The 19,685-nt window shown below is 45.1% G+C and overlaps 1 protein-coding gene across 3 annotated transcripts in view; it reads right to left on the bottom strand.

Annotated features, from left to right (window-relative positions):
* THRB (thyroid hormone receptor beta) overlaps positions 1 to 19,685 on the bottom strand; it is a 435,047-nt gene that overhangs the window by 29,543 nt on the left and 385,819 nt on the right. For all 3 annotated transcript variants that reach the window (XM_040243299.1, XM_040243300.1, XM_040243301.1), the window contains one exon: positions 5,262 to 5,362. In XM_040243299.1, the coding sequence (XP_040099233.1) occupies positions 5,262 to 5,362 (101 nt within the window). The remainder of the gene's footprint in view (positions 1 to 5,261; positions 5,363 to 19,685) is intronic.

Raw genomic sequence — 19,685 nt, 5'->3', positions numbered from 1 at the left:
GGAGTCATCATCTTTTTGGCATTTACTCAAAGCTAACGGGAAAATTGGTATTCACGCTTATGTTTTCCAAACAGTGAGTCATATAAATAATTTCATTTTATAGAATGCCACAATGTGAAAGCCTCTCAATTATGTCTCTTTGCCACCACAGGGACTATAGCCCGCCAGGCTCCTCTGTCCCTGGGATTCTCCAGGCAAGAATACTGGAGTGGGTTGCCATGCCCTCCCACAGGGGATCTTCCCTACCCAGGGATTGAACTTGGGTCTTCTGCCTTGTAGGCATTCTTTACCATCTGAGCCAAGCTTTGAAGAGGTTTCCTCTTTATACTGGAGAATAAAAAAGCTAGATACTTGTGCTGCTCTGTGAATTAGTAATGTAATCATCTAGTATTTAAATGCACACATTAACTGCCTTTAGAGATTTAGTTTAATTCTGGTTTTTGACTCTTGAGATGGCCGTGACCAGCGCAGATAGCCCTTAAAACAACAGTCACTGGGGAGGAGAAAATTCCAAATTCTTCACCAAATTTTCCGCAAAGCTCATGGCATTGGAGTTTTCCTTTCCTAGCACCCTGTTTCTCCAGAGTCTGTAGACACTTGCCCTAAAGTTCAGTGTTTCTCCCTCTCCCAAGGCACAGGAGAGGGCCACCTGAGGATAGAAGGGGGTTCCAGGCCTAGGTGACTTATGTAACCCCCTCATGGCCGTGTCACATGCGAATCCTTTCTGGACATGGTACTCAAATCATAACGGCAGAAAGCACTCCTTGTGAGTGGCGCGCTGCAGAGCGCTGCAGACAAGTGCCATGGACTCTGTCTCTCCCACAACCTTCTGAGGTCGGTACTCTTAAAAATCTCCACCGCGGGGATTAAAAAACTAAGCCTCAGACAGGTTAAATCACTTGCCCCAAATCACATGGCAAGTACACGCTGGAACTGGAACCTGGGAATTGGACTGCAAGTGTTACTTATTTAACCGCTTATATGATATAAACTTAGTCCAGTTTTACTGTATTATTTAAGTGTTTTAGATGAACATATTATAAACAGTCCCTTCTCACCCACTCTCAAAAAACCACATCGTTTTATGTTTTAGTATACATTAGCAAGGCACAACAGGTTTTAAAGGACTTGTCTGTTAAAGCTTAAAGGAACCTCCAACTTGGTTGCATAAACTGGACTTAGATGCCAGCTATCTAGTGAAAGTGGCTCAGTCACCTCTGACTCTTTGTGACACCACACAAAGTAATTCCATGTATCCGGTGCATGGAATTCTCCAGGCCAGAATACTGGAGTGGGTAGCCATTCCCTTCTCCAGGGGACATTCCCAACCCAGGGATCGAACCCAGGTCTCCCGCATTGCAGGCAGATTCTTTACCAGCTGAGCCACCAGGATTAAGCCCAAATTGTAATCATCCCATTTAACAGGCCCTGGCTTTGATTATGTAAATATACCATTTGCATATTCCTCACTCAGACTCAGGAACTCTTCTTTACAAGGAGAAGGTCTGAGGGAGGATTTTGCATTGGGCAAAGCCGCATAACACGGAGGAATGGCAGACTGAGGCTCAGGGACTCGGTGTCAGGGCGCATGTGCTCATCTCCGGTCACCGCTATTACTCAAGTCCTAACAGAAGAGCTGCCATATTATATTTGGCTCTGGATCCTTAAACACTGAGCCCATTAGTTTGAATGACATTGATGAACTGTCATAAGACTCCCTAAAGCACACACGGAGAAGCAGCTGACATGTGTTTCCTGGGTGTCCAAGGTGGGCTGTCCTGCCAGGCTTGGCTGTCAGGGCCTGCAGAGTGGAAACAAACTTCCCCACCGGCCCCCTCCACCCTGTCCTCTTCCCTGCCCCCCACCCTTTGAGGGTTGCACTCTCTTGAAAGGCAGAAGAAACAGAAATTCTAGCAAGAAGACAGACGTCACAGGCAGGGAGGAGGGCCACCAGCTGGCATCCTCCTTTTGGTTTCCCTGGAGGTGGCAACACCAAAGTCCAGGGCCTCCATGAGCACGCTGACTGCTGCTCTGAAGTTGGGAGACTGTTCCCTGAAGTCAGGAGACCTTTCCTCCCTTGTCTGCTCACACTGGCTCATGTCCAGGGGCAGGGGGCGGGGTGGGGGTGGCCCACCGAGGACTCAGACAAGAGCATGGAGGGGACGAGGTGATGAACCAGAAGCAGACGTAACGATCATTTTTCCAAAAGGGTTTCTCTGGGAACCTTTAGAAGGACTGAATGAAACAACTGATATGTGGCTTATTTTGAAAAAAAAGAAAAATAAGTTGAGGCAGCAGGCTGTGCCATTCTTAGTGCCATCTTTTCTGTGGCTCATCTCGCTGCCTCTTCTTGGGCACTTCATGGACCAGATCCCTTTTAAGGCTCAGGCTTCCCCTGAGACATGATAGAAGCAAATTTTGACACATGATGAAGGAACACTTCATTTGAGTAAATGTCCAAGATGGCAGGTTCCTTAATTTTAAAAAGGGAGAAACATCAACTTTTGTGAGTGAACTTGGAGAGAAAATATTTACTTAAAAAAAAAATCTTTTTGAGACAAAAGAGATGTCTCAGGGACAGAGTAAGGACATATCTTTCACTGATGAATTGCTGCGGAGCAGAGGTTTTGCTTTTATAAGTTGACATTAGACACGTTTCTCTGCATTTTGAGAAGAACTGAATCCATTTCTTAGTGGTCCAGATGATGCCGTAATCAGCGCTAAAAAGTGATTTATTGTAGGAGCATAAACTTTCTTTCTACAAAAGATGCATGAAAACGCCTATTCCAACAGACGAAACATCTGATCTGGAAGATTTCCAGTCTTCTGGGCAAAAACAGGAAGAAAAGAGTCCCTCTGCACACTGTGAGTAGTGGGTAGAAATACCTGTAAATTACAGGTTGGAATAAACAAGATGTGAAGTGCAACTTTTTTTCATTTTTGGCCACTTTTAAAAGCCCTGTTTCATTTGAACATCTCTTTTGCTTTTTTTTCCAAGATGCTCTGTCCTTATATTAAATGATCTATGTAACTGCTCTTGGGTTTCCCAGGTGACAGAAGAGACATGGGTTTGAACCCTGGGTCAGGGAAGATCCCCTGGAGAAGGGCATGGCCACCCACTCTGGAATTCTTGCCTGGAAAATTCCATGGACAGCGGAGCCTGGCTGGCTGCAGTCCACGGGGTCACAAAGAGTCAGACACAACTGAGCGATTAAACAGCAAACAGCAGCAGGGAGCATTAAGTCCTCTGTAAGGTACACTTGGTTTTTAGAGTCACTTTGGGAGCTGAATGTTAAAATGCAAGTTTCATTAGAGTCGCTCCTAGAATTCAAAATTTGTCATTAAAAACTGATTTGAGAGAATCTCAACACTGCATAATCAGGTAGGTAAAACCCTTCTTAACTGGGGCTAATTTAGAAAAAAGACCCATTTGAATCGCTGAGCTTTTGGAATGAGGGAAAGCATCTATAGAAATGGTTTTATCAGTTTCAAACAAAGCCCATAAAATTGGCCTTTCAAGAGACAGTCTGCAAGTTTCCCAATTAATAAACAGCTGCAACTTATTTGTAAATAATGCCATCAAACTCCTTATGATATTGTTTTCATAGATGTAATAGCAACCTTTAGCCCAATCTTTGTTAAAAGGTTACAAATTCTAGATCAAAGGAGTCTGGATGAATGAGAGCAATATTATATCACATTCCAAAAAAAGAGTCTTGCCTTGAGACCTCAAAAATGACCTCTTTTCACTGGATATATCATCTTAACACTGTAGCAGGCTACATGTTTCCTAATTTTGTGCACAGAAAGAAGGGAGTTTGCATGGAAAATCCTCCACGAGGGAAATGACACCCATCAGTATGAAACCAAGCTAACATCTTGAATTTGGGGGTCTAGGGTCAAAAGTTGGGAGAAAAGGGGGTAGTTGGAGGAAGGAAAAGAGAGGAGAGGTGGTGAGGTAGGTGATGAATGAGGAAGACTGATTTGTTTTATGAATTTTAATATGATTTTTGCTCTAAAGTTTGTGATCATTTTGTTTAAAATAAGGTAAATAAAACATTCAACAAAAAAATTAATGTCTTTCTCTGACTTGCTGCTGCTGCTGCTAAGTCGCTTCAGTCGTGTCCGACTCTGTGCGACCCAACAGACGGCAGCCACCGTCCCTGAGATTCTCCAGGCAAGAACAGTGGAGTGGGTTGCCATTTCCTTCTCCAATGCATGAAGGTGAAAAGGGAAAGTGAAGTCGCTCAGTCGTGTCCAACTCTTAGCGACCCATGGACTGCAGCCCACCAGGCTCCTCCATCCATGGGATCCTCCAGGCAAGAGGACTGGAGTGGGATGCCATTGCCTTCTCCGTTTCTCTGACTTACTACTTCTTTTATAAAACATCAGCTGAATGCCCTGGGTTAAGCTTTGTTTACCTTTACAGTGAACTTTATCTTCTAGGTTAGGTTGTTGGACCAAAACGTGTTTGCCAGAAACTCAACGTCATTTTGATAATGAAGGTGTAAGTTCGCATTCAGGTTTATTTTCCTAAAGTGCGCTGACTGTTGTTTGGCGGTGCCTTCTTGTCCAGTGTGTCCTGCAGGTGGGTCTGGAGAGGATGTGATTGCTGAAGCACAACCAGAATTTACCCAGGGACTGCGACAGCTGGATTGGACCATTGCAGCACAGAATTGAACCTAAGTAGCCTCAAAGATAGTCCCTAATGGAACCCTGAAAAGTGAGCATGTTCAGTCAGGTTCACACTGGCAAACAGCTTGGGGTTGAGGCCAACTCTGTCCCCTGAAACGCTCGAGATAAAGCAGGAGGAGAAATGGTCATTTCTTGGGAGGGTAACACGTTATAAAATATCAATGCGTTTTTAAACTGAAAAGGAGGCCTTTATCAATTTCTTTTCATTTAATCAATTTTTCTACCTGTTGGATGGCATCATAGACACAATGGACGTGAGTCTGAGCAAACGCTGAGAGACAGTGGACAGCGTGCCTGCTGCAGCCTGGCGTGCTGCAGTCCGCGGGGTCGCAAATGGCCGGACACCACTGAGCGACTGAATAATCACGCCCTCAGATCTCACACTCTCGCAAAACTTCATCTAGTTATTTTCGATTTGAAAAAAAAATTCTGTCTTGAATATGGGCTCCACCCCCTCCCAAAATGAAGAGGTCCACCAGACACCCGGATAATCACAGCCCATGAATGTCGGGGTTTGGTCCAAACTCGTGTTCCGGAGGCTCCGGGGAGGGGCCGGCGCGCGTTACCTTGCAGCCTTCGCACGTGATGCAGCGGTAGTGGTAGCCGGTGGCCTTGTCACCGCACACGACGCACAGCTCGTCCTTGTCTAAGTAACTGGGGATGTAGCCTGTGGGGAGGACAGAAGAGGAGGTGAGAAAGACATCACGTTCAAGTCAAAGACACCACAGCCAGGAGGAGCACCGGGGAGGACGAAAGGGGTGGATGAGGGGCACCACCGAATTGTTTTATGCGTTTTAATACAACTTTTGCTTTATGGTTTACACATTGTGATCATTTAGTTTTCAATATAGAAAGTAAAACTCTGAACAAGAAAACATTTTTAAAGTCTTTCCCACTCTCTCCTTCCCACACCGCTCCCCGCCCCCGTCCATGTCCATAAGGCTGCTGTCCATGTCTGTGGGAAGGAGAGGGTGGGGCCAATGGAGAGAGCACCGTGGAAACATACGCAATACCATCGGTAAAACAGAAGCCAGTGGGGATTTGCTGCATGACCCAGGGAGCTCAAACCGGGGCTCTGGGACAACCTAGAAGGGTGGGATGGGATGGGGTGGGAGGTGGGAGGGAGGCTCAAGAGGGCGCAGACATATGAAATCAGTTCGGTGGCCCAGTCGTGTCCAACTCCAAAAGTATTGGAGTTTCATCTTCAGCATCAGTCCTTCCAATGACTATTCAGGACTGATCTCCTTTAGGATGGACTGGTTGGATCTCCTTGCAGTCCAAGGGACTCTCAAGAGTCTGCTTCAACACCACAGTTCAAAAGCATCAATTCTTCAGCGCCCAGCTTTCTTTCTCTATCCATACAAAACTACCTGGGTAAGCCATGGGTTTTCCACTCTGATTAGACCTTAGAACCATCCTGCTTAAAAGCATTGAATCTTATGGGGAATTCCATGGTTGTCCAGTGGTTAGGACTCTGCACTTTCAACTAAGACCCCACATACCACATGGTACAGTCAAAAAAGAAAATTGAATCTTGGAATCAACCATTTAAAAATACTGAATCTGAGACCAGCCCCCTGAGAATCTTATTTCAGTGGTCTTAGGGTGTAGAAACATAGGCACTGAATTTCCTAAATGTTCTCTGGGTGATTCTTACGTACATCTAGAATTGAGACTCCCTGGGCTGGGTTTATACGGAGGGATTCAGAGAGGCTAGGATATGAGACAACTGGGGTGCTGTGGATCAGTCTCTTTCAATTCAGTTCAGTTCAGTTCATGGCTCAGTCATGTCCGACTCTTTGCGACCCCATGAATTGCAGCACGCCAGGCCGCCTTGTCCATCACCAACTCCTGGAGTTCACTCAGACTCACGTCCATCAAGTCAGTGATGCCATCCAGCCATCTCATCCTCGGTTGTCCCCTTCTCTTCCTGCCCCCAATCCCTCCCAGCATCAGAGTCTTTTCCAATGAGTCAACTCTTCGCATGAGGTGGCCAAAGTACTGGAGTTTCAGCTTTAGCATCAAAGGCTTATTTCTGAACCTGTGCTTAGGGGACTTGATCCCTTTGCAATCTAGGTACCATGCAATAAATTCAGAAAACTTTATAGCTGGAAAGGCCCTGGGAGAGCAAGTAATTTTGAGATGAACCGGTCTTCGTCAGTTTGGCCTTCCTCAGGCTCAAACCAGAAATTAACAGCAGAGACGAAAGCCCAGATCTTGACTTCCGGCTTTCCGAAAGTGTTGGTGTTGGTCTTTTTCTAAAAATAACTTCAAAAGTAGAATGAATAAGGCCATCTAAAAAACAAAAAAAGGTTCTGCAGGGCTTTCCTGGTGACTCAGTGGTAAAGAATTGGACACAATTGCCAATGTAGGAGACACCTGCTGGATCCCTGGTTTGGGATGACCCCACATGCTGAAGAGTAGCTAAGTTCATAAACTACAACTACTGAGCGTGTGTACCCTAGAGCCTGTGCTCTGCAACAAGAGAAGCCAGCACGAAGATAAGCCCGCGCATCGTAACTAGAGAGCAGCACCCACTCACTGCAACTGCAGAAAGCCTGCACTGCAACAAAACACCCAGCACAGCCAAAAATGAAAGTGAATAAACAAATGTTAAAAAAAGGTTCTGCAAACTCGTGATGTGCTTACATAGCTCAACAACTGGGTTGTTGTTGTTCTGTCACTCAGTCGTGTCCGACTCTTTGTGACTATATGGACTACAGCACCCCAGGCCTCCCTGTTCATCACCATCTCCCGGAGCTTACTCAAACTCATGTCCATTGAGCTGGTGGTGGCATCCAACCATCTCGTCCTCTGTCATCCTCATCTCCTGCCTTTAATCTTTCCCAGCATCAGGGTCTCTTCCAGTGAGTCAGTTCTTTGCATCAGGTGGCCAAAGTATTGGAGTTTCAGCTTCAGTATCAGTCCCTCCAGTGAATATTCAGGACTGATCTCCTTTAGGATGGACTGGTTGGATCTTGTTGCTGTCCAAGGGACCCTCAAGAGTCCTCTCCAACACCACAGTTCAAAAGCATCTGTTCTTCGGGGCTCAGCCTTCTTTATGGTTCAACTCTCACATCCGTAATTGACTACTGGAAAAACCATAGCTTTGACTAGATGGAACTTTGTTGGCAAAGTGACGTCTCTGCTTTTTAATACACTGACTAGGTTTCTCACAGCTTTTCTTCCAAGGATCAAGCATCTTTTAATTTCATGTCTGCAGTAAATAGTGGCTCTGCTTATTAAGAAACAAATCCAACTGTGATAACTCTTTATTACTGCACTCTGAGCTTATTAAATTCCATGACCCAGGAAATTAAAGCCACGAACAGAAGCTATGTACTTCCCACCCGTGTCTGCCTCTTTCCTTCCTTGTATGCAATGTCCAAACATAAGAAATGCTTCAGAGGGCAAATCCAGTTTCATAGGTACCAGAGGTTTATCATAGAAGCACAGAGGTTCAGAGAAAACCAAAAAGGCTTGATTTGTTGGGATGTGGAGAGGCTGAGAAAACAAAATCATTCTTTCTCTTGATCATGGTCTTAACGAACTTCTTTGACTCAGGAAACCCTTACTGGGTCCAAAAAAGATCAGCCAGGTTGAAATGACAGATGACTTACTATATGCTTTATCATGACATTTTCATCAGTCTTTCATTAAACTGGGTCACCGAGGGCTTACTTTTCAGAAAAAAATCCATTGAGAAAACAGAAAAAAACGAACCCTTTTCATAATGACTGTGCTCAGACTTTATTTTAGAAGAATCTCCCTTTTGGGAAGGAGAGAAATGAGTTCAAAGCAAGATTTGGTAATGCACAAGGATTATCTTTTTAAATATCACAGCTTTTCTTAGTTTACTTTAGCATCAAGCAAACATGAATCATCTGTTGAGTTCACTTCAAATGTTTCAAAATTCTCATCAGACATTAAAAAAAAAAGAGAATTCTGGAAGGGATCCGGGCAGAGAAAAAAGGAACTGGAGAGATCTGTGTGTTCATCCGATCAGTCGTCTATTCGTGAATTTAGGAAACATTTATTCTAGCATCTGCCACCGTGCTTGGGCTTCCCTGTGGCTCAGATGGAAAAGAATCCCACCTGCAATGCAGGAGACCTGGGTTTGACCCCTGGGTTGGGAAGATCCTCTGAGAAGGGAATGGCCACCCACTCCAGCATCCTTTGCTGAAGTGTTCCATGGACAGAGGAGCTTGGCGGGCTACATACAGTCCACAGGGTCGCAAAGAGTTGGACATGACTGAGCAACTAACATTGTGCTTGGTGCTTGTAATATAAAAACAAGTAAGACACGGTTTCATCCTTGCGGAAGCGTATGTGTAAGCAACTGAGTTCTGTATTTCCAGTCCTGGTTATTTCTCAATGAGAGAGAAACAGCTGAAAATGAAGGAAAAAACATGAAAAGATGCGAAATGCAAATCAGGATCATACCGAGGTACTACTTAACACCCTCTAGGTTGGTTATGATAAAATGGCAGATAATAACATAGGTTGGTGAGGCTATGGAGAAATGAGAGCACTCATATATTGCTGGTAGGAATGTGAAATGTGCTTTGGAAAAGCACTTTGGCAGTTTGGCACTTTGGCAGTTCCTCAAAAGGTTAAACACAAAGTGACATATATGACCCAGCAATTCTACTCTGAAATACACACTCAAGAGAACTGAAAACATGTGTCTGTACAGAAACTTGTACAAAGCAGCACCATGCACAATATTCAGAAGGTAGAAACCACCCAAATGTCCATCGGATGATGAATGGGCAGATGAAATAGAGTATATTTGTACAATGGAATATTATTCAGTCCCGAAAAGGAAGTAAGTACTGTTACACGCTGCAACATGGAAGAACCTGGAAAGCACGCCATGAAAGAAGCCAGATACGAAATGCCATGTATCATATACCTCTATTTCTGTGAAATATCTAGATCAGACAAATTCATAAAGACAGAAATTAGATTAGAGGTTGCCAACATCTGGAGGGAGGGGAGAATGGATAATGACCACTGGAGGATACAAAGTTTCTTTCAAAGGTAATGAAAATGTTCTGAAATTGTGTAGTATTGATGGCTGCACAACTCTGTGAATATACTAAAAACCACTGAGTGAAAAACCCTTGTTTTGGGGACTTCCCTGGTTAGGACTCTGTGCTTCCACTGCAGGGGATTGCGGCTCAGCCCCTGGTCACAAACTAAGATCTCACATGCTGCATGGTGCAACAACAACATCAAAAAAATAAAAATAAATGGAATTTAAAAAGAAAACCATTGTTTTTTATGGACATATTTTGCATAAATCTGTGAATTTTATAGTATGTGAAACGTCTGAATAAAGCCCCTAGTAGAAAGCAAAGAAACCAGGAGAGAAAAGAGGTTCCATTCAACAAACATATATATGAGGGGATTCCATTGCCAGGCAACATGCCAAGGAGCTGAAGAGTCTTAATTCTTGGGGCAGCTTTCAGTGTTTTGAGGGGAAACAGACAATCATGGGTCATCTGCCGATGATGTGGTCGGGGCTGGGGTAAGTCTCCAAGTCGCCCTCCTGCCCACCCACAGCCTGAGTCCAGGATGGGCACTCTCAACCCTCCCTGTGCTTGTCAGTGGCAGCCCTCAGCACCTGCAACATAACAGGCATGAGCTTTTTCCTTCCTTAGATGTGGTCTCTGGTTTACTGCAAGTGTTACGGTTCCAGTGAGGGGGCAGGGATCATACGTCCATGCTGAAACCCTGGTGTCTGCCCCTGGTTCCTCTGATGGACAGCATCTCAGTTTCTCCAGATCACTGCTCCCAGCCCTCTAGATGGGACAACACAGGGAGGAGGCTTGTATCTGGCACGTGCAGACAGGCAGGGTTGCAGTCTGGAACGGTGCCCAAGAGGCTGAGGGTCTCTGCAAGGGCTTCTGGAAGAGCTGATAATGCAGATGCAGGGCCTGGCTTCCAGCTTCATGAAAACTGCATTAGGATGTTTGAACTGTGGTTAAAACCCCCAAATTCCACTCAGATGAAGACGTCCAGATTCAAGCTCATCTAAGACATGGTGATCTGGGGGCATGCATGCTCACTGATCAACTAGATTCCTGCTTGCTTTGATAGCTCTCATCACTGGGTTTACTAGGGCTAGGACACAGGGCTAAGGAGAGCTGAAGGGCCACACGTGTTCCCACAACAGAGAAATGAAAATCACTATGTCCAGGCCAGTTCGGTTGAGACACCATCACCGAAAATGGAGATTTGAAGTCTGAGTTGTATACATCTTGCTCAACTGTCTACTTTGGGCTGTGAAAACCACTGTTGGGACTTCCAAGGTGGTACAGTGGGTAAGAGTCTCCTTGCCCATGCAGGGGACACGGGTTCGATCGCAGGTCTGGGAAGATCCCACATGCCTCAGAGCAACTAAGCCCGTTGAGCTAGTGCTCTAGAGCCTGGGAGCTGTAGCTACTGAGCTCGAGTGCTGCAGGTACTGAAGCGCACGTGCCCCAGAGCCTGTGCTCCACAGCGAGAGGAGCAGGTGACCCGCAGCTGGAGAGTAGCCCCTGCTCGCAGAAACTAGAGGAGGCCCCCACGCAGCAACAAAGACCCGGAGGAACTGAAACGTAAAGTAGATCAATAAGATAAATATTGCAACTTCCCATGCATTAAAAATCCACTATTCATCACACTCAAAGAGAGTCATTGCTGGCTGGTTAGGTCTCTCCTTTACATGATCGTAAACCCCAAACCCCAAAGTAGTATGCCACTGTCTGCTGCTGCTGCTGCTGCTGCTAAGTCGCTTCGGTCGTGTCCAACTCTTCACCACCCCATGGACTGCAGCCCACCAGGCTCCTCCATCCATGGGATTTTCCAGACAAGATTACTGGAGTGGGGTGCCATTGCCTTCTCCGATGCCACCGTCTGCTAGGCAACTCAAATCTAAGGAGAAATACTAACAAAATCTACAGGAAAATTCACAAGGTATTGATTTACTCTAAATACAGTTTTTTTGGGGGTGGAGTCATTCTTAGGAAAAAGAAACATAACAGCTCCAACAGGGATCTGTGTCCAGAGAACCAACTAGTGATCAAGTGTGTAGGACTGGGGGTAAAGTCAGTGAACACGGTCAGACATACCCTGGAAATATGTAACATCACAGTGACCAGTCTCTAGGGGTAAAGACCAACATGTACAGGGACGTCCCTGGTGGCACAGTGGGAAAGAATCCACCTGCCAATGCCGATCCCTGGTCCGGGAAGATCCCGCATGACACAGAGCAACTAAGCCTGAGTGCCACAACTACTGAGGCTGGACACTAGAGGCCGGAACCACGACCACCGGGCCCACGTGCCACAGCTGCTGAAGGCCTCACGCCTGGAGCCTGAGCACCGCATCAAGAGAGGCCACTGCCGTGAGGAGTCCTCGAAGCACCACTGGAGAGCATCCCCGCTGCTGCCCGAGAAAGCCTTCGCCGAGCAACAGAGACCCCTCGCAGCCAAAGATAAACAAATACATAATTAAACAAATAAACAAAATGACTGCAATATAAATGAGTTAAAAACTGTGTACATTAGTTTCTTATAAAGTCCAGATTTTTTAAAATAAAAATTATACAAAGAATACAATTTATTGTAGAAAAATCGAAAGACATAAATTAGCAAAAAACAAACTTACCTATCAACTTTCTACCACAGAGATAAGTACAGTAGCATTTTGGTGTTTCTACATCTTAAATTAGGATGTTTGACTGTATGTGCACATATGCGCCTGTGTGTGCTGAAATACATACTCACAAAACACAAAGTAACCCAATTATTTAAAAAAGGCATCTTCCTGGTAAAGTCAGATGGAATATACATATCCATGTTGTCAGGAAAGCTACATCTTATTTTTAAAATTAAAATTTCTTATTGAAGTATAGTTGCTGTACAATATTATATAAATTACAGGTGTCCAATATAGTGAGTCACAGCTTTTGAAGGTTATACTTCATTTATAGTTATTATAAAATATTGGCTATATTCAGTGTGTTGTTACTATGTCCTTGTAGCTGATCTCATACCTGATCATTTGTACCCCCTCCCCCACCCTGTTTTGTCCCTCCTCCCTTCCCCACTAGTTTGTTCACTGTGAGTCTGTGTTTTTATTATAGTCACTGGTGTGTTGTGTTGTTTAGATTCTACATGTAAGTGATCTCATACAATGCTTGTCTTTCCCTGTCTGACTTATCTCACTCAGCGTAACGCTGTCCATCCACGCTGTGGCAAATGGCAAGATCTCACCCTTTTTCTGGCTGAGTCACATTTCCTTGTGTGCACAGACCACATCTTCCGCGCCCATTCATCTGTTCATAGACACCGAGGGCGCTTCCATATCTCGGCTACTGCGAATTATGCTGCTAAGAACATTGAGGCGCGGATAGACTTTAAAATTAGAGTTTCTGTTTTCAAAGCTGCCAGTGTTTGCTGACTTATTTGGCCGCGCTGGGTCTCAGCTGCAGCAGTTGGGAGCTTGGCTGCAGCGCTCAGGCTTCTCTCCTTGTGGCTGAGAAGTTGTGGTGCATGGGCTTATTTGCCCCAGCATGTGGGACCTTAGTTCCCAGACCGGAGATTAAACCTGTGTCCTCTCCACTGGGAGGCGGATTCCTAACCACTGGACCACCAGGAAAGCCCCAGTGTTTTTGCTTTTTTTCTGGTATTTATCCGGGAGTGGAATTTCTAGGTCAAATAGTAGTTCTACTACTAAATACTAGGGCTTCCCTGCTGGCTCAGGTGGTAAAGAATCCGCCTGGAATGCAGGAGACCCAGGTTCAATCCCGGGGTCAGGAAGATCCCCTGGAGAAGGGAATGGCAACCCACTCCAGTATTCTTGCCTGGTGAATCCCATGGAGAGAGGAGCCTGCTGGGCTACAGTCCACGGGGTCGCAAAGAGCTGGACACAACTGAGCGACTGATACACATAGTAGTTCTGTTTTTAGTTTTTTTGGAGAAAGCTCCATACTCTTCTCCATTGTGGCTGCACTAATTTACATTCCCTTCAACAGCGTAAGGGATTGAGCCCCTTTTCTCTACATCCTTGCCGACATTTGTTGTTTGTGTTCTTTTTGATGACAGCCATTCTGACAGGTGTGAGGTGATACTGTGATTCTGATTCGCACTTCCCTGGTGCCTAGTCATGTGGAGCATCTTTTCACATACTTGTTCTCCATCTGCATAGGGAAGCTACGTCTTGACTTCTTACACCCAGAGGTGACGTGCATTTTGTCAGATACTTGGTATCAAGTGCAGATGGCAGAGATAAAGGAGAAAGAGCTACAGGTCTTTTCCTTCTCATCTTTGGGGACCAATCGTAGTGCAACTGGACACTGTGGCTTGAGGGACACGCCTTGGGAGGGCTGGAGACCATCCATCAGAACTAGAAAGATGTGGGACCCTCTCTCCCAACCTCGTCACTACCTTTCTGCTTTACTCTTTGCTGTTGGCAGTAGGGCACTGAAGATTTCTTCCTGTCTGTAGCTCAACAGTTTATGTGGAAGGTTGAACTGTCTGGCCTTTAAAGTTCTTGAGAACCCTGGAGTCTTGTGATAATTCAATGTGCGGGTGGAATGGATGCCTTCTGTGTTCTGACTGTGAGTCTGAAGAGTGGTTTGCTTTGCTGTTGTATTTCTCCCAGATTATCTTCTTGGAGGGTGGGTAAGTAGGTGATTATGTCTGTAGTTAAAACATCAAAACATCTACAGAAACATCTACTTAAGTGACAGCAGTTGCACACGAGTGCACCCCACCCGTGTCTTTCTTTTCTCCAAAATATTAACTCAGAACCATCTTATTTACCCCAAACAACACATCAGTCATTATGCCTAGGCCCATCATTCATCATTAAATAACTGTCACCGGGAGTGAGATCCCGCACAAGTGGGTAGGTGGGTGGGGAGTCTCTTTAGGTTTCTGAATATGCTTGGTACATCACACAGTAACCAGTTATCCTAGAGGACAGAACCACTGCCTCCTCTCCCTTCTCGGGCTCTCCATCCTTTTCCTTCCTCACACACGCCAAACAGTCACATGCTGGCTGGTAAATACGCCCAGCTGAGGAAAAGCATGCTGCCGGGAGTGCACACTCACTGGGTGTCAGTCCTGAGTTCTGCCTGGAAACAAATATGAGAAACACAGCCTGGAGGCCTCGCTGTTCACCTGAGAACTGCATCTGTGAATTGTCCCAAGGGACTGACCGCTAAAGAAGCATGGTTAAATAAGACTCGTGACTACATGCGACAGTCCAAGGATGACGCATCTTGCCTAGCTTCTATATTCTCAGACGCTCTGTATCTTAGACTAGTCAACTGTGCTGTCACTTTATCAAGGATATTATTATGAAAGCAAACTCTGTCTGTTTGTTCAACAAAGGACTGGGAGAGTTTTTTTTAGTGAACAATTGCCAAGCATTAGTCTCACTAATTGCCAAGCATTACTCTGCACTAAAATAGACTGACATGCTAAAATATTACTAACTTTTTTTTTTTTTTTTTTACTTTTTTGGCTAAGAACTTTAAGATCTAATTCACATACCATACAATTCAATGGCTTTTAATATATTCACGGAGTTGTAAAATCTCACTGTCATCAGTTTTAGAGCATTTTCATCCTCATCCTAAGAAAGTCTGTACCTTTAGAAATCACTTCCTATCCCGCTCAACTCCCCATCTGCTCTGCTCCAAGTAACTACTAAGCTATTTTTTGTTTCTACCTATGTGCCTATTCTCGACATACTGTATAAATGGAATTGTACCACATGTATTCTTTGATGACTGGTTTTCACTGAGCACAATATTTTCAAAGTTTATCCCTGTTGTTTTTAAAAGTTTGATTTTAATTTTTTAAAATTTGGTTCTCAGAAGGATTTAGTATGTGAAAGGGAAAGCTATGTGCATTTGTGTCAGAAATCATGTGACCGGCAGCAAGCCTGGCTTCTTGGTTTGCATTGAGTGGGATTCACTTGGTTTCTAATTAATGAGCAGGTAAGATCAGAGGGCTGGCTAGTCTAACTTTTTTGAGTGAATTATAACAGCATCTCAGGCCCTAGTAGAAGGAAACCCCTCATCACCTCGGTGGACACACAGTCCTTAGGAACAGAACATAAGGCAGACCTTGCTGGTAGGTGGAAAGGAGAAGAAGCTGCCTCGGAGGGTCGACCCAGCAGAAGGAGAGGGGAGCCGAGACCAGAGGCTGTTTCCCATCTGCTCATCTTCCCTTCCGGGTAAGATCGCTTGCCTGGCACAGCCGTCCTGGGGTCTGAAAGGAGCAGCGGTTATCACTGGCGGTGGGAAACCCCTTGGGTCGTTCAGAAAGGTGCTGGTTCATGGTGAGGTTAAGGCTATAGATCCTGAATGGTTAGGGTGAGGCTATTGGATGAAAATATATTTTTATATCCCCCAAGGAAGCTAAACTGTTAGCATGTTCAGTCACTCTTCCAATTTTACCTGGAACTTCCTTAAATTATCCCACAGTTAGGTCCTTCTGATTGAAGCTTTTTCCCCCCACAGGACCTTCAACGTCATGTTATTTCTTTATATATTAAAAAAAATCTTGAACACTCCATCGCTTAGCTTTTTCCCAACATAATAATCCTGATTTATGTTATGTTTAATTCTTGGTATTAGATACCAAGTTTTGCATCATGTTAGTATTTAACCCTTTGATAAACAGTATATTAATCCATCCATTTACTTAACAAACATGTATGCTCCAGTGTGTAAGGAATGGGGTTCAAACTTGAAGCAGTGTTAACTTTCAAGGTCTGCAGTTTCCCAACAGAACTGCCCAGGTGCTCCCATTCAAGGAATCTTTCCTTAGAACAGCATGTCTTTTCTTTGCACCCTGCCCTCTGACTGGCTGGGATGAAGATACAAGAGGTGCAAGTCTTCAAACTCTAGAGCTCAGGAGGGAGGAGAGGGAAGCAGAAAGGAGGCCAGGTCAGAGGTGTCAGTCCAGAAACAGGAGAGGACATGAGCATAAGGGTCTCTGCATTTCCTTTATCTGGAATCTTAAGGCAGAAAAAGGGCCAAAACAAGGTTTAGATGGTTTCTTCTGACTCAAGAGTTCTTGAAACTAAAATAAATCATTTTTAGGATGAGGCTAGGGCATGATACAGATCTCCCAGATGGCTCTGCGGCAGAAGAATCTCCCTGCAATCCAGGAGATGCAGGTTCAATTCCTGAGTTGTGAAGATCCCCTGGAGAAGGGCATGGCAACCCACTTCAGTATCCTTGCCTGAGAAATCCCACGGACAGAGAAGCCTGGAGGGCCATTGTCCACAGGGTCGCAAAAGAGTCAGACATGACTCACGCAAGGGGCATAATACAGTTTTACACACAAGAAGTCCCTAACTAACCTTTCTTCTCTCAGTCCCCATGGACTCCAACCCTCAGGGGCTGACATAACCTTTCAATCTATAATTAGAGCTAAATCACTTGAAGATGCAAGTCACAAAGAAAGGGAAAAACCGGTATAATGAGTCAGTCAAAATGTTAATCAAAAGGATACACACACTAGCAGTCTGCACGGTTTGGCTTTCAGAGTATTTAAAAATCTCAGCCAATTTTCAAAACCAGGATTTCACATAAAATGTAGCTTCGTGTGAAAAATGGGAAGATCTGGTGTACTGAGCCCAAATCCTCCCAGAGCACCAATCAGGCAGCCCCGTTCTAACAGAGGGACCCCTGGTTCTCTGCAGTCAGCACCCCTCCCCGAGGGAGGCCAATGTCAGCAGCCGCTTAGATCTAGTCTTGCATCGTCTTTTGATGGGTAAAGAAATATTTCACAGGATTTTTATCTTTGCCCAAAGTGGGAAGACACAAGTTATTCAAGAAAAGTGAAATGATGCATTTCTTTATGGGACTGAAAATTCTGATCCAGCGACATGTTAACAATGCGTGCGATGGTTGAAAAATTTAAACTGGGTTGTCCTTACGGAACAACTGCGTCGGCTCTTTGGTTTTTACGGGCATTGGCATTTCAGAACTCTGGTACTAATGAGATCACTTCTTATTTCATTTAATTTTAGATTTTTTAATATTTTATTTTTGGCTGTGCTTCATGGCTTGTGAGAGCTTAACCCTAATCCTGACCCTAGCCCTGAGCAGGGATTGAACCCGGGTCACAGCAGCGAAAGTGCTGCGTCCTCACCACTGGATCACCAGGGAATCCCCAGTCAAAGTGTTTTAGGAGAACAGGGAAAGGAGGCAGCAGAAAAGGTCATCAGAAACGGGCATAGTGGGTGCCTCTGATCTCTGGTTTTGCTCTGAGAGTCAGTTTATGGTATCAGCCTTCCACAGAAGCAACCATAGTTATTTCATGCTCTGCAGGTCTGAGGAAAATGGGTGCCTTTTCTTTATTTGAATACCCTTCAGAATGAGAGTCAAGGTCTAGATCTAAGAATGCGGGCTAGCAGCTCTTTAGTCTGATGTCCCATGAAGGAAGGGGCAGCTGGGTTTGGCATCAGGATGGCATCCTTGTTCTAAGCTGCACTGGTCTCCCTGAGGTCACCCCTGTAGTCATGGAGTCAAAAGGAGAGGGGGTGCTTACGTCTACACAGAGCTGACCTCAACAAGCGTACCTGATGGAAGGAACATGGTCCAGACCATGTGGACTATCTCTAACACACGTGTGTAAGCAGCATGTTGCAGGTATACATGTATATGGATGTTCAAGTATACTCCATTTTGAATCGATTCAATACACAAAAATCTAAACTTTTCCATTTGAAAGCCCAGGAGGCTCTTCCTATTTCACATGACAAAAAAGCGCCTTTACAATATACCCTTCCTTTCAGGGGTTTTCTAAGTATTCAGCTCTCTCAGGGCAGTGGTTCTCAACTGGGGTGGTTTCACCCCTAAGGGGACACCTGGCACTATCTGGAGACACTGCTGTTGTCACGACTGGGCTATTGGCATCTGGTGCCCAGAGGCCAGGGACGCTGCTAAACGTTCCATAGGGCGCAGGACAGCCGCAGGACAGAGAGGAACCAACCTCAAAAGTCATCCGCGCGTGCCAAGATGGGAAACTCTAGTCTGATACTCATTAAGTTATATATATATATAAATTTATTTATTTTAATTGGAGGCTCCTTACTTTACAATATTGTATTGGTTTTGCCATACATCAACATGAATCCGCCACGGGTGTACACGTGTTCCCCATCCTGAACCTCCCTCCTACCTCCCTCCCCATACCATCCCTCTGGGTCATCCCAGTGCACCAGCCCCAAGCATTCTGTATCATGCATCGAACCTGGACTGGCGATTCGTTTCATATATATTATACCTGTTTCAATGCCATTTTCCCAAGTCATCCCACTCTCTCCCTCTCCCACAGAGTCCAAAAGACTGTTCTATACATCTGTCTCTCTTTTGCTCTCTCGTATACAGGGTTATCGAGGAAACCAGAATTGAAAGAGACACATGTACCCCAATGTTCATCACAGCACTGTTTCTAATAGCCAGGACATGGAAGCAACCTCAATGTCCATCAGCAGATGAATGGATAAGAAAACTGTGGTCCATATACACAATGGAGTATTACGCAGCCATTAAAAAGAATACATTAGAATCAGTTCTAATGAGGTGGATGAAACTGGAGCCTATTACACAGAGTGAAGTAAGCCAGAAAGAAAAACACCAATACAGTATACTAACGCATATATATGGAATTTAGAAAGATGGTGCTCATTATGTATCACTTATTTTCTTCCCTAAAAACGTGACTTATGCAAATAATTCAGCACCATTGTACTAAGCAAGAGATGTCCGTCTGGGGAGTCAGGGTCGGTGGGGAGCGGGCCTTTGGGAGAGAAGGCGGGGCTGGTTAAGCCGCAAAGACTGCCGCGCTGTGAGGTGGGTCCTGACCTGAGGGGAGGCGGCAGAGGCGCGCAGGGTGAAGCCGGGGGTGTGGCTGGCAGCGGGCTGCTGAGAGAAAAGTATCATCGGTTCAGGGGTGAGGGGCGTGAGGAAC

This window comes from Oryx dammah, unplaced genomic scaffold (assembly GCF_014754425.2).
Source record: "Oryx dammah isolate SB20612 unplaced genomic scaffold, SCBI_Odam_1.1 HiC_scaffold_7, whole genome shotgun sequence".
Lineage (NCBI taxonomy): Eukaryota > Metazoa > Chordata > Mammalia > Artiodactyla > Bovidae > Oryx > Oryx dammah.
Note: the sequence above shows the minus strand (reverse complement) of the source record. Positions and strands in the feature narration are given on the sequence as shown.